This window comes from Eschrichtius robustus, chromosome 16, assembly GCF_028021215.1.
Source record: "Eschrichtius robustus isolate mEscRob2 chromosome 16, mEscRob2.pri, whole genome shotgun sequence".
Classification (NCBI taxonomy): Eukaryota; Metazoa; Chordata; class Mammalia; order Artiodactyla; family Eschrichtiidae; genus Eschrichtius; species Eschrichtius robustus.
In genome coordinates, this window is record NC_090839.1 from 73,040,484 (window position 1) to 73,054,748 (window position 14,265).

Sequence of the window (14,265 nt, forward strand, 5' to 3'; positions counted from 1 at the left end):
GAGCGGGAGAGGAGGAACGGGGTCGTGCTGCAGCGCTACGGAGCCGGGGCGCTGACTGCTCTGGTCTCCCGAAACTTTGCGCGGAGCGTGAGTTGACTAGGCAGAGCCGAGCCGGCTAGCTGGCCTGGGAAGGGCGGGGAGAAGACAGACCCTTCAGTACCCCAGGTCTCTAGCCTGGGCGCTGGAAAGGCGGGGGGTGCAGCGGCAGCGGAGGAGCTGTCCCTTCAGCACCACGGACTTAAAACTGGGCGTTAAGAAGGCGGAGGCGGGGCAACAGGCGGGGAGCTGTCCCTTCAGCACCGCAGACCTTTGCCCTCCAATGAAACCTCTCGGCCCCCGCCCCGGGACCGTCTTTTCTCCAGTTTGAGCGGGGGTGTCGGGAGCAGGCGGAGAGCTTTCCTGGGAGGCTGGGGAAGCAATGAACGCTCTTCTCAGAGACTCGCCTCCCAGCAGTGCTATTTTTTGCCATCCGCCCTCACCCCCAGCACACGCGCTCGCACACACACGCACGCACGCACACACACACACACACACACACACACACATAGACCTCGCTGGATTTCTTTGCCTTGAGTCTCCCGGGGCTGTGAGGAGCCAGGCGCATCTCAAACCGAGCTGGCAGCTCCAGGCTCCAGAGCCATGCCCTGCACGGACCCTCATGCTTACCAAGCTCCTGAGGAATGAAAGGAACCCAGGGACCCTCAGAAGGCAGCAGTGATGTGGACCAACCCCCTGGAGCCTGCACCCTTCCGAGGGCCATAGGCGACCCAGGGAACTGGAGAGAGCTCCAGACAGGAAATCCCAGCTTTCCCAAAGTCCCTGTGGATGCTGACAAAAGGAGACCTGAATTTTTGGAAGGGCCTGTCCTAGGTTACCCAGCTGCAGAGTGATTTTCCCCTCTGGCATTGAACCTCCCTCTCCAACCCCCAGCCATCTAGAGTACCATGAAGAATTATGAGGATGTGTGACAGAGGAATCCAGATGTTGATCACTACTGTGGGAGCCTTCGCAGCTTTTAGTTTAATGACCATTGCAGTGGGCACGGACTACTGGTTATATTCCAGAGGTGTGTGCAGGACTAAATCTACAAGTGATAATGAAACCAGCAGGAAGAATGAAGAAGTAATGACCCATTCAGGGCTGTGGAGGACCTGCTGCTTAGAAGGTATTTACAAATTCCTCTCAATGGCCCTAAATAATCCAGTTTCTGATATTCTGCTATTCCAGTGTGCCGTTGGGGAGATGGAGGCAGTGATGGGGAAAGAGAGATAGTTCAAATTATTGCCGAGAATGTGCAGATGTCCAGATTGTTCCAAGCAAGACTAATGCTGTGTGGGATAAAAGGGTTGGGTCTTGTTGATTGTTTTTGGTATAAGCTTCATGAGATGAGATTTTGTGGTACTCTAGGCAGCTTCTGCAGTTGAGAAAAAAGTCTTCAAATCTAAAACCTCTAGGTATATTGTGAACTGCTTTGCTTTGATCTCTGGCTTGAGATGGGGTCTTTGGCTCTGCTTAAGTTGCATTTCAGTGGGGGAGCGGTGAAGGGAGAAAAGGAGGGAAGGGGGAGGGGGAGAGAGACAGAGAGAGAGAGAGAGAGAGAGAGAGAGATTGATTCTGACCTAGCCTGGCACACTCTGCGCTATTTCCTTATTTCTCAACATAGTCTTATCAGTTTCTTCTGAGTTTGGTCTAACTAGATATTTTCATGAACTTCCATTGCCAACCAGTTCCAGACTAACATATATGAACCTCTAAACACACACACACACACCGCACACACACACATTTTAAGAAAACTTACTAATACATCTCCATTTGGGATCAAAAAACAAACCTGAAGTCTTGGTATTTGGTGTCCACCTGTCTTCTTCCCTAAAGCATCTGCAAACCCAACAAATATATTTCTATGACATTTGCATAAGATTGATTCTCCAAGAATCACAGCATACCACTTCTCATTCAAAAAATTGAGGATTTATTCTACATGATAATGAAGAGGACAGACCAATTTTAGAATGTCAAGCTCTTAGGTAGCCTGTCTCACTACTAAACTTGTTTTCAGTACACCAGGAGTCACTCTCAGCATCATTGGGCAATGCCTGGATGTCAGTAGGAGTAAACAGAAAAATAGAGAAGGAAACCAAAGCTCTTTAGAGCCTATGAGCCTGAGGGAAGGCACTGGATTAGAGGGACAGAAGGGAGTTTTCTCAGGCTTCTGAGGAATCTGTGAAGCTTGTCATATTGATGAGCAAGGAAATCTGTGTTTCCTATGTGCTCTCCTCCCCTGCCTGCCATTGGTTCTCCATGCCTGCATTCCTACTGGCTGGCATTTGTCAGGGCTTCTTGGGAAGTTGCATTTATGTAAATTGCTTAGGAAATCATGCTATTACATCACTTGCTAGTGTAATGTTGCATCATTGCCTGGCCTTCCTCCCATGTTCTGACACTCTGCACAACTGCTCTCCTGACTGTAGCACTACTAGAGTTGATTCTGTTTCCATCGCAAATTTGCAACTGGTGGGAAGCCCAGGTAGGAAAGGACTACTTTAAATGCAACAAGGATTACTGTATTTGATGTCTGAAGACCTGGGTAATGCTGCAAACTATCTGTGTGACCTTGGCTAAGACATTTACCCATCCAACCCTCAGTATATTAATCTGGTAAATAATTAATTTGGAATAGGTGGTCATGAATTAGCACTATCCAAAGCTCTTACTGTATACAAGGTACTGATGGAAATTCTTTCCTAAACATTGACAAAAATCTAATATCTATGATTATTTGTGATCAGATATGGTGAAGTCATTTACCTTAAGGAAATACCATAATTCCCTTTCCTATGTTAACAATAAAGAATTGAGTCATCTTTTATAAAGTTGAGATTTGGTGGATGTTTCGATGCTTAGATGGTTCCAGGGTTGGCATAAAAACTCTGAGGTGCCTCCCAATCCAGAAATGGCACATACGTAGACCAAGTTTCAGTTATTTCCAATTCTTCTGCCCCCTTGACCTAAACCTGGGAATTCACAACTAATCACCAATTTTGACCTCCCCTCTTAGGGCCTGGAATTCCTGAATCCTTGCTCAGAATTTCTCAACTGATGGTTTCTCTTTTCTCCAACATCATCTCCTACACCCACACTTTGTACAAGGAATTGGAACCCCACCCAGATATTCTGTGGGCTTAGTGGGAGAAGTGAGAATTTGAATCAAGAAGAAATTAGATTAATCTAAGATATGTTCTTGGTCAGGTGAATTCTTCTGAGAAAATTTCTTGCAGTCTCCATGCAATTTGGCCCAGTTATTTATTTATTTATTTTTTTACATTTCGAAGTATTAATACAGTAAGATGCATAAACTTTAATGAATCACAATAAAATTTTAGCTATGTGTACACCCATATACTCAACACCTAGATAAGCCTGGCTGAAATCTGAAGCCAAGGATTTCCTTCATGTAATGAACATATCAAGTGTTCAAGGAATTTGCAGGAGCCTCTGCTTTCTGCACGGGAAGACACATGCAGTAGGCAGCATCCATCCTCTGCTGGAGTGAAGGTGTACAGCCATCTCCTGCTCAGTATGTCCTGTCTCCCAAAGCCTTAGCATCCTCATTTTTCTGGTCCTTTAAGTGTTAAAGGATAACTGGGGTGGGGGTGGGGGGGGGCGGGCATCCATACATTTTTAAGAGTCATGAGAAAATGTGGCTCTTTCATACAAAAGAAGAGAATGCTCCAGAGGGACATGACAGCTGTCTGCAAATATCTGAAGGGCTATCATATGGAAAAAAGATTTGAAATGTTCTATGTGGCCTCAAGGGGTTAGAAGTGGGAGCTAGAAGAAAACAGGTTTTACCTCAATATAAGTAACTATCTAATATGGCATGGGGAGCTTTCAGAAGTTATGAGTTGTCTACCACCAAAGATATTCAAGTATAAGAAAACTACATCAATTGTTTCCAGTCTTAACTAGTCAACAGAATCATATGGGGAGATTTAAAAAATAGATTATCAGGCCCCCACAACTAGGTTCTTTGCCTCCATGGGTCTGTGGTGGATCACTTGGAATCTTAATTTTCTAAAATTCCTCCAAGCAATTACGATATTAAAGCCAACACGTGTTGAGTATTTACAATGGGTCTGGGAATGACCATGTGTGTTAGGAAGGATCACGTCTCTCAAGTGAGAGAAGAGATGTTTCCAGTTTTCATTTCTATAACTCACCAGAAAGTCATTTATATTTAGCACTTATTACGTGCTAGGATTGTGCTAAGAATTTTGAAAAAATAACTTTCATCTTCAAAGGTGTTCAGTGATGCAGGTATAAGTATTAGCCTCATTTTACAGACGAGAAAACTGAGGCCAGGAGAAGTTGTATAACTTGCCCAAGGTCACATACCTAAACTCAGCAGACGCTACCTCACCTAAGCAATGTTGCTTCACTGTGCACTTGCTAGGGAGCATTAATTCATGCTCTAGTGGATAGGTTGCTACTGGTACAAATATTAGCTTGTGAGAATGCCCTGACACGTGGGTTTTTCCATTCAGAAGCCCCAGATCCCAGAACACTCAGCATGCCTGTGCAGCCTCTACAGGGGGGCAGGAGCCACCAGACAGGCAAAAACTCAGAGGCAGCAAAGGACACTCTTTGAGTGAAAAAACAATCGACCTATGTAGAGACACCCACACTGAGAAGCCAGAATGAATGCCTGACTCATTAGCTGGAAAGCACGCAAGGCATTCACAAAGCAGTGCCCCTACCTGCTGCGTGCTTTCAATGGCGGTGTGTGAATTTGAATGAGAACATGTTCAATATGTGATTCTCTCATCAAGAAACCTCTTGAACTCCTAGTTATAATCAAAGTGATGTGTTTAGATCATGGAAAGACCACTGGCCTAGTAGCAAGGAACCCTGGGTGCTAATCACATTTCTGTCACTGATAGTTATGTGAATTGTGTACGTTATTTCCTCCTTTGGACCTCAGTTTACCCAGTTCTAAAATGAGAGCTTCAGATAAGATTAGGAAGTAACAAATCCAAAGGTCCCTGTGGACTTGGCAGGTAATGTAAAGTGTGAAACAAACATTTCACAGTCCTCTTACCTCAGTTATATTGGCGTGGGGGAAGGAGTAAGAGTGTGTTTGAGAAGATATAAGGTAACTGAAACTTGGTCTCAGTGTGTGGGCAACAGAGAGTAGTGCGGACTGTGGCACATTGGAAACAATTACTACGTGGCTTGAGTCGATCTTTACTCTGGGGAAATGTATACCAAACTTGGCCCAATATTCCAAATTTTAAAAAGCTAGATGTTAAATCTGCTGATTTTTAAAATGTGGGCAACTAGTTTAACTTTTTAAACATGCAGTGCCAGCCAAACCAAACTCACTTTACGGCTGAATTTGACCCATAGGCTGCCTTTTGAGCCCCGGAAATTATCTAAAAGCCCCTTTAAATCCAAATTTCTGATATTTTCGTTTTTGATTCCTGAATTGCTCTTTGTTAGTCAATAATCACTTATTCAATTCATTAAAAAATTGCCTACTAAGAAAAGAAAGCCCACTTAGGATTTTAGGACAGGGAACTTAAAATTATGAAAAAGAGGTTCAATAAACTGCTGTTTCTGCTACAGATGGGCCTGGAAGACATCAAACATCTGGCTGAAAAACTGAAAAAAAATTAACCAGTCATTAGAAATTCCCCCATATTTCCAAATCTCCAGATGGTTGACTTTTTCAGCCAGATGGGGTTCCAGCTTCATTTATGTGTTCAGAAGCTTTCGGGGAAGCTTCAAAGACGTGGTTGAGGACAGGGTTGGGAGAAGGACATAAGTATTTTCTATGTGCCAAGCCCATGCTAGGTGCTTTCACATATATTAACTCATAATTTTCACATCTTCTATCTGCCCCCAGCAGAATATAAACTACATAAGTACAGGGATTCTTGTCTGTTTGGGGCACTACTATATCCCTAGAGCTTAGAAACAGTACCAAGTAGTCACTTCTGCTCCCTCTGTCCTAGATTTAATGCTGCACCTTCCCTTGGACGTGGGTGCAGAATGCATTAGAACTCTCTTACTCTCTTCCCTACTCCTGAACTTCTCCTTATTCCTTTCTCTCCACTCTTCTACCTTGACCCTAAAGCCCATGAGGCAGATAGAAGAGAGAAATGGGCTGGAGTCTTAAGACAGGATGGGGGAGACTGACCGTGACTGTGTCTGGGGGCAGGTCAGGATGGGGAAGGTGGCAGAGGTTGAGGTGTGAGCATGACTAATATTCAGCCAGAACATGTTTGTATAGCCATACTGTTTGTTAAAACGTTGAAATACTTCCCTCCCTGTTGATAAACAACAACTGGTCCAAGTCCCTCACCAAACCCCCGCCACTAGCCCTAAGCCCTTCATGGAACCTCTCAAACATCCACTAGATCCACCAAGTAAGAGGTTAAAACCTGGTCCAGCAGGGCCATCACGATCATGTTCCAGCCCTATGGAAGCATCCATTCTAATTGGCTCGTCTTGTGTCCTACTTGTGGTTAAATAGTTTTGAATCTTACTCTTAGTTGCGTCATCCTTGATGGAAAGGACTCCTCTTTTTTCTACCACAATCCCAGCCTTCTGACCCTAGGATTCTACCCATCTTAGAAAGTAGATAGCTTGAAAATACTTTTTTTTTTTTTTTTGCTTAATCATTTGAGATGTTATCTCTGGATTGGAGTAAAGGCAAATGACAGGCAATCCAAGGTTGGGTGACCAATGTAAGCTACTAGCATGGATGATTGGTGTGGGTAACCAGCATGCATCAAGAAAAAAATAAAACAAGAAATCAGGCAAAAAGATGAGTGTGTCCTTTTTTTTATTTATTTATGTATTTATTTATATTTTTGGCTGTGTTGGGTCTTCATTTCTGTGCGAGGGCTTTCTCTAGTTGCGGCAAGCGGGGGCCACTCTTCATCGCGGTGCGGAGGCCTCTCATTATCGCGGCCTCTCTTGCTGCGGAGCACAGGCTCCAGACGCGCAGGCTCAGTAGTTGTGGCTCACGGGCCTAGTTGCTCCGTGGCATGTGGGATCTCCCCAGACCAGGGCTCGAACCCATGTCCCCTGCATCGGCAGGCAGATTCTCAACCACTGCGCCACCAGGGAAGCCCGAGTGTGACCTTTTAATGTTTAATGTCATAGAGCAGTATCTAACCAGCTTACTTAAGTGGTCATCTATTTCTCCGGGGGAATGTACCTTTGTTTGACTTAGCTTTTACTATAGATTCAGGCCCAGTTGTATAGTTAGGTGTTTACTTGCCGAAAACTTGGGAGGATGCACATATATTTTTTAGTTCAGTAGAGGAACAAATGATTTCTGTTCATTAGAGGAGATAACCTCAAATGTTGTGGACTATTGCTCACCCTCTAGGACATTAATCAGTTTTATAGATAACGTAAAGATATTATTTCAGATTTGTTTTTTAAAGACTTAATTTTATTTATTTTTGGCTACGTTAGGCCTTTGTTGCGTGGGCTTTCTCTAGTTGTGGCAAGCGGGGGCTACTCTTTGTTGCGGTGCACAGGCTTCTCAGGCTTCTCTTGTTGTGGAGCATGGGCTCTAGGCGCGCGGGCTTCAGTAGTTGTGGCACTTGGGCTCAGCAGTTGTGGCTTGCAGGCTCTAGAGCTCATTAGTTGTGGCACATGGGCTTAGTTGCTCTGCGGCATGTAGGATCTTCCCGGACCAGGGCTGGAACCCGTGTCCCCTGCATTGGCAGGTGGATTCTTGACCACTGAGCCACCAGGGAAGACCCTCAGATTTTTTTTCTTTGAAAAAAAAGTACATAACATCTTCCTTTGAGCCAGCTTTGTCATTCTGCTGGTTCCCTCACTGATGAATTGAATAAAACTTGACATAAGCTCACTGTGTATTTTAGGAGAATTATGTTTTTAACGATTTGAACATTATACTCCGACATGTGGAAGTATCTGCAATGAAAACCAATGTTTCTGAGGTTAAAAAGAAGCCTACAAAACTCCAAGGTTGTTTTTCTTTTCCTTCATCCCATGACCCTGCCAGAGTCTACTTTTGCAATGTAGGAGCAAATGGGCCTTTAACAATTTATGTGTGGCCACAAAGAATATCAGATAGTAGGAGGGGTTTTGAGGTCAGGCAGACCTGGGTTCTTACCTGAATCTGCCGTTTACTATCTACAAGACTTTGGAAATTGCTAAACCTCTGAGCATGAGTTTCCTTACCTGTACAACGAGGAAGCAAAAGTAGCAAGCAGTTTCATCTGTTTCTGTCTTAGTTCTTAGTTGTGTCTTGTGGTTCCTTCATTCCTTCATACCTCTAAATAATATGTTGACCAGTAGTCCTTGATTCATGCATTTTAGACAAGATCCATTTGCTAAGACAAATGATAAGTTCGCTTTCTTTTTTTTTTTTTTTAATAAATTTATTTATTTATTTATTTATTTTTGGCTGTGTTGGGTCTTCGTTTCTGTGCGAGGGCTTTCTCCAGTTGCGGCGAGCCGGGGCCACTCTTCATCGCGGTGCGCGGGCCTCTCACTGTCGCAGCCTCACGTTGTGGAGCACAGGCTCCAGACGCGCAGGCTCAGTAGTTGTGGCTCACGGGCCCAGTTGCTCTGCGGCATGTGGGATCTTCCTGGACCAGGGCTCGAACCCGTGTCCCCTGCATCGGCAGGCAGACTCTCAACCACTGCGCCACCAAGGAAGCCCCAAGTTCGCTTTCTTATACCACTACCCTTTCTTCCAATACTTTTGGCTCCTCAGTGAGTTTACCTGTGGCTCCAAGAAGAATCATTCATAAAGATTGAGGGTGGCTGGAAAAAAGAGAGACTGGCATCTCATTCCTGGATTGGATATTAGCTTAGGCAGCACACCTGCTCATCTGCTCATGTGCATATTTCAGCAAGGAAGCTGGGAGGCAAGACCAGGGCTGAGAGAGGGAATGGCAGCAGGTCCGCCTGTTTAGATTGGAGAGGTCTCTGAGTTGAGTGGATCTATGGTGGATACTTGAGAGCTTGAGCCACTTTGTCAGTATCCCACCCAAGAGAGCAGCCTGTTAGGCAAGAAGACCCTAGACAGGGCTACATGATGTTCATGAAGATGTTGTCTTGCACAGGGCTACCTGGCCTAGGGGTCAAGCAGGGGCTGAGAATCAGCTCATGCTCCACTTCCCAAACCATGCATGTTGGTCCAGAACTGAGTCCATCCAGATGGAGGAGGGCCGGTAAAAATGTTCACAGGGTACTGTATGGGCCAACTGCAGACCCAGCAGCATGGGGCTGTGAGTTGCCAGTGATGGGAGCCAAGGTGGGATGGAAAAGACTGACCAGACTCAGGCACCTCACATCAGGAAGGAAGTTGCAGTGGGAAGACCCCACAGGGCCCTCCAGTAACAGATGGATGTGCCTCCAGCGGAAAGTCAACATACAGACTCCTGTGTGCAGAGAACCTGACCATCAGTGTCAGCTGGAGGAACGGTAGCCATGAACAGTAATGGTTTGCAACCTCATCCAGCTAAGTGAAGTGGCACTTTTGGCCTTTTTTTCCTTCTTGTTCCCTGCCACAGCATATTGAAGGTATTCCCATCTAAAAGAGGGAGGAGTAATAAATAAATAAATACAGTGAGAAAAATAAAATAAAAGAGGGAGGAGTAGGGATACAGCTTTGCAATCAGATATGCAATTGGAAGTTTTAACAACCAAAAGTGACTGTAAAGTTATGAAATCTGCCCAAAATATCATTAAGAGAATGAGGGATTGGACATAACACCGCTGAAAGCCAAAATAAAACAAGTGCCTGTTTATATACCACTTAGTTCAGACTTATCAATAAACAGGATATATGTCATCATGCTTTGTCTCTAAAATTCTACAAGTTGAAAATTTAATGATGTATGTGTACTGTGATACATAATTACATCTCAGGGGTTGGCAAACTACAGTCCATTGGCCAGATTTGGCCCATTGCCTATTTTTGTGCAACCCACAAGCTGAGAATATATTGTCCATTTTCAAATGGTAGAAAAAATTAAATAACATCTCAAAATATTTCATGACACATAAAAATGATAAGAAATTCAAATTTCAGCATCTATAATTCTGAATGTTGTCAATTTAAAAATTATGGAAATTTGTTTTCTCTACTGTTGTATTAATATCTACATAGTATCCTTGATTTTGCTGCTTGATCTGCAAAGCCTAAAATATTTACTGTCTGGCCCTTTACAGAAAACGTAAAGTTAGCCAATCCCTGCTATATCTCATTGCAGGAATCGGTAATAACATTTTATTTCTAGAAGTACCCTTTGTTTTCCGAAGAATGTTGAATAGCTTTCTTTTTTTCTTACACGTTTTACCTTTATCATAGACTCTTCAGATCAGGTATTCTGTTGGGTTCTCTTTTCTTTCCTGAAGAACTCTCACTTAGTTCTTTGCCCAGACAGTCCTTGTCCTCTTTCTGAGCCATGAAGAGGTTGAAAGAAAGTCAATGAGATCTTCCCCTCTGATGGTCTCTAGGGAAGGCAGCCCCTGGCCAGGTACACAGGGAACAATATCTGTTGGGGCAGGCAAGAGAAGAAAGCTTTGGTAACCTGTGTTCTGATGACAATGAAAAAAAAAAAGACCCTAGAGACAGATTGAAGGTAAACTCTATCAGACATGGTTACTGGGTGGGTGAGGGTGAAGAAATTGAGGTCCACAACAGGCAGCTGGTATTGAGAGTCTAGACAGAGGTACTCATCCATATAGTTCCACAGATGAGGTTCATATGATTATGAAGCTTCATGAAAAATATGATGTGAATGGGCACTTTTGTAGAAAGAGTCTCATCCTCCATAAGTGTTAAGAATCACTAATATAGAGTGTAGGACAGAGATGAAACCTGGGTTGACACTTAGGATCATCCAAGCATAGATGGTAATTGAAGACATGCAAGTACACAAGAAGTGTCCGAGAAACCCCAATGACTACAAAGAGGGAAATTGACAGAACCCTAAGTAACATTAACACTATGGGGCAAGGAACAGAGGAAACTGTGAAAACTGAAAAAAATAAAGAAAACTAGAAACAAAAACACAAAAACAGAGATGAAGGAGGAGAAAGAATTCAGGATTTAAATACCATTTTGATGGTCTACTGAGGCTTGCTCTAAAATGATGCAGATGAACAGAAATGTCTGGCACTAGAAGCTCTCTGGCTTAAGACAGTTCCTTACAAGGCAGAGACTCATCATCTGCGGCCTACTTCCTGGGTTTGCACGAGAGGGCCTGCTTCCAGGGTAGATCTGCCCTTCCTCCTGGGATCGGTAAGCAGGTGACATGACAATATGGATCCTGGGGGTTGCTTCTAAGGAAGCTGCAGAAAGAGAGAATGGGTCATGAGAACCCTAGAAAGAGGTGCCAAGGAAATAGTAAAATAATAATTAGCTAACACTTAATGAACACCTTCTGTGTGCCATGCTATAATTACTGGGGCAGATTGCACGTTCATTTCTGGGCTAACTCCTGAGCATTTATTTATTTCTTTAACATGCACAGACTCTATGCCAAGCACTGTTCTACGTGAGCACTTGACAAACGTCATTTAATCCTTGTGCCTTCTTCAGAAGGTAGACATTACTATTATCCCCATTTTACAAATGAAGGAATGGGGACCCAGAGGGCATGTGGTTAGTAAGAGGCAGAGCTGGGTTTCCAACCCTACCCTGTGCTGCCTTTCATTACTGTACTCTACTTGCTTGGATAAGCACTAGTATAAACAGATGCAACTGATTCTCATAATAGCCCAGTGTACAACTAGCAGGGCTGTTCCACCAATAAGGAGACTGAGGCTTAGAGAATTAAAGATCACCTGCTAGGTGGTGGCAGGGCTGGACTTGAACCAGAAGCTTCACCTTAATCACCACACACTGCACTGCCCAGGGCTGCTGGGCTGGGTTTTTCCAACCTGCCCACTCCTATATCCAGGAGAGTTTGATGTCAGTCACTGGCTCTGAACCATTCAACGACCGGAACTATTGTGAAAAATAATTAACCCAGCCTCTGTCAATTTTTATTCCACAACCAGAAAGCAAGGTCAAGGAAAAGATATGGTAAAGCTAGCAAGATTTAGACATTATAGCAGTAGGTTGTGAAGAAACACCACCTCTGGATCAAATGTAAATAAAAAATAAAAGGCAACACCAATCATTTGGAAGAAGAACAGTGTTTCTTTTCCAGAGTCTAACTAGACGCAGGTGAGCAGACTATCGGATATTCTTGCATCTTCTACATTGGATTTGGGGTGTTTGCAAACTTGAGGGTGCCATTATGTTCGTGGCTGTCCCACTTCCTGAGGACTAGACTTGGGCACATCATTCATTTGACTTCTTTGAGCTTTATACTCTGTGTCAGGCAGGAGTCAAGTTTTCTGGGTTGGATAATTCTCGTACTTAGGGTTCTGCAGCCTGATTCTCATGCAGCAGCCAAGGCCAGAAACATTTTGGAAGAGCACCCAACCCACACCAGACATGGAATAGACGAGTGTACCACCAGGTCTGGTTCTTAGTGACCTTGGGCCTGAGTAGGCTAGAAACGGGCAGCTGAGATGAGCTTGGGGCAGCATGACTTAACACCCTCTATCCACATTTTAACCTGCATGTTGTAAAAAATATTATCACATATGTTTTGCCATCCAAATACTCTTTATCCATCACATTTCCCTGAACCACTAATCTAGAACAAGAGCCTGGCACATAGTCGATTCTTAATAAATATACATTGAATTTATTGCTTGTGAGTAGGTAATTTAATTACCTTGAGTTTCTCTTAGTGAATCCATGCTAATCCCTAACAATCATTGTTCTGCCATTAAGTGCTTACAAACTACTTTTAAAATAATATATCCTATAATCCCTGCCACAATGGATGGTAATTCAGCAGCCTGTATTTTGAGCAAGTCTGACTTGAAGATCTCAACATTGTTTGTCCATCACTTATTTTCCATTCTTTTCCCCCTCAGAACTGATCCAGAGTAGTTTAACAGTCTCATTTAAAAATTCCCTCAATACCCTGGGTGCAAACTTGGGGAAGGAAAAAAGAAAATACATGTTGTGTGGGATATATTGTGCACAGATCTGGCAGGCACTGTTTCTATTCTTCGTGCTTCAGATTCTGTATATATTTGGATACCTGCATGTTTAGGAAATGGAATTTCCACCACTCTATATTCCATAGCATATGCTATTCAGCATCATGCATAGCTGCCTTGGAATACAATAATACCTACCAGCTAAATTAAAGTGATTCAAAAACTCACGGGTAACTGTTGAGGTGCCTTCCACCACCTCATCTATTACAAAATTCTACTGTCACCTGTGGAAATTGATTTTGGCATTGAGCAGTTAATACAGATGCATATTTACAACAAATCACTTTGACTCTTTGCAAATCACAGGACAGTAGAACCAATTAGCTGTTTATCAGCTTAAAATGTCTTAAAATATGTACTATCAAGTAAGTCCTGGTTTTTCAAAATATTACTTTCCACCAAAGATGAATCTGGCTTGCAATCAAAATGCCCTAAGTGTTTAGAGAAAAATAAAAAGATCAAATCAAGAGGCAATGATGTTAATCTGAGTCAAAGGTCTGCTGCACAGCATAATAATTGCTCTTTTCTGCTTTTTTACTCTGTGGTGAGTGATGGCTTAGCTCTGAGCAGTGGGGAAATGGCAGGGGTTGGATTCTAAGAGATAATGAGGTCTGAGCCAAGGAAAAGTCAATCTGGGCCACCCCTAATGATGATTTTCCAGTTGGAGTCCCTGGGGCTGAGCATAGGAAATGGAGAGTCCTAGCTCAAGACCACGGACTTTCTCCAAACTCTCTTAAAGTAGGCAGAAGTACTGGGGAGGGGAAGGGGGATGAAATTTTAAACAGTGTGGTCAAGTTTGGCTTCCCTGAGAAGGTGACATTTAACCCCAGATCTGAAAGAGGTAAAGAACCAAGCCAGGTGGGAAGAGCATTCCTACCAGGCAGAAGGAACAGCAAGTACAAAGGCCCTGAGGTGGGGAGGTGCCTGGGGTGTTTAAGGAGCAAGGAAGCCAGTGGGGTTGAACAGGATGAGTGAGGAGGAAAAGAGAATAGTTGAGGGTGTTGAGGCCAGCAGGCAGCTGTAAGAACTTGGACTTAGAGTGAACTGGAAGCCTTTGGAAGAGTTTAATCCCAGGAATGACGTGTTCTTGAATTTGCCATGTCTGAGTCTTCTCCTCACCTGCATTATTTGCTGCTT

The 14,265-nt window shown here is 43.6% G+C and overlaps 1 protein-coding gene across 1 annotated transcript in view; it reads left to right on the forward strand.

The window, feature by feature from the left end:
- The first annotated feature begins 954 nt into the window (after positions 1–954).
- CACNG3 (calcium voltage-gated channel auxiliary subunit gamma 3) overlaps positions 955–14,265 on the forward strand; it is an 85,452-nt gene continuing 72,141 nt past the window's right edge. The window contains exon 1 of the mRNA XM_068524210.1: positions 955–1,165. Within this exon, the coding sequence (XP_068380311.1) occupies positions 955–1,165 (211 nt within the window). The remainder of the gene's footprint in view (positions 1,166–14,265) is intronic.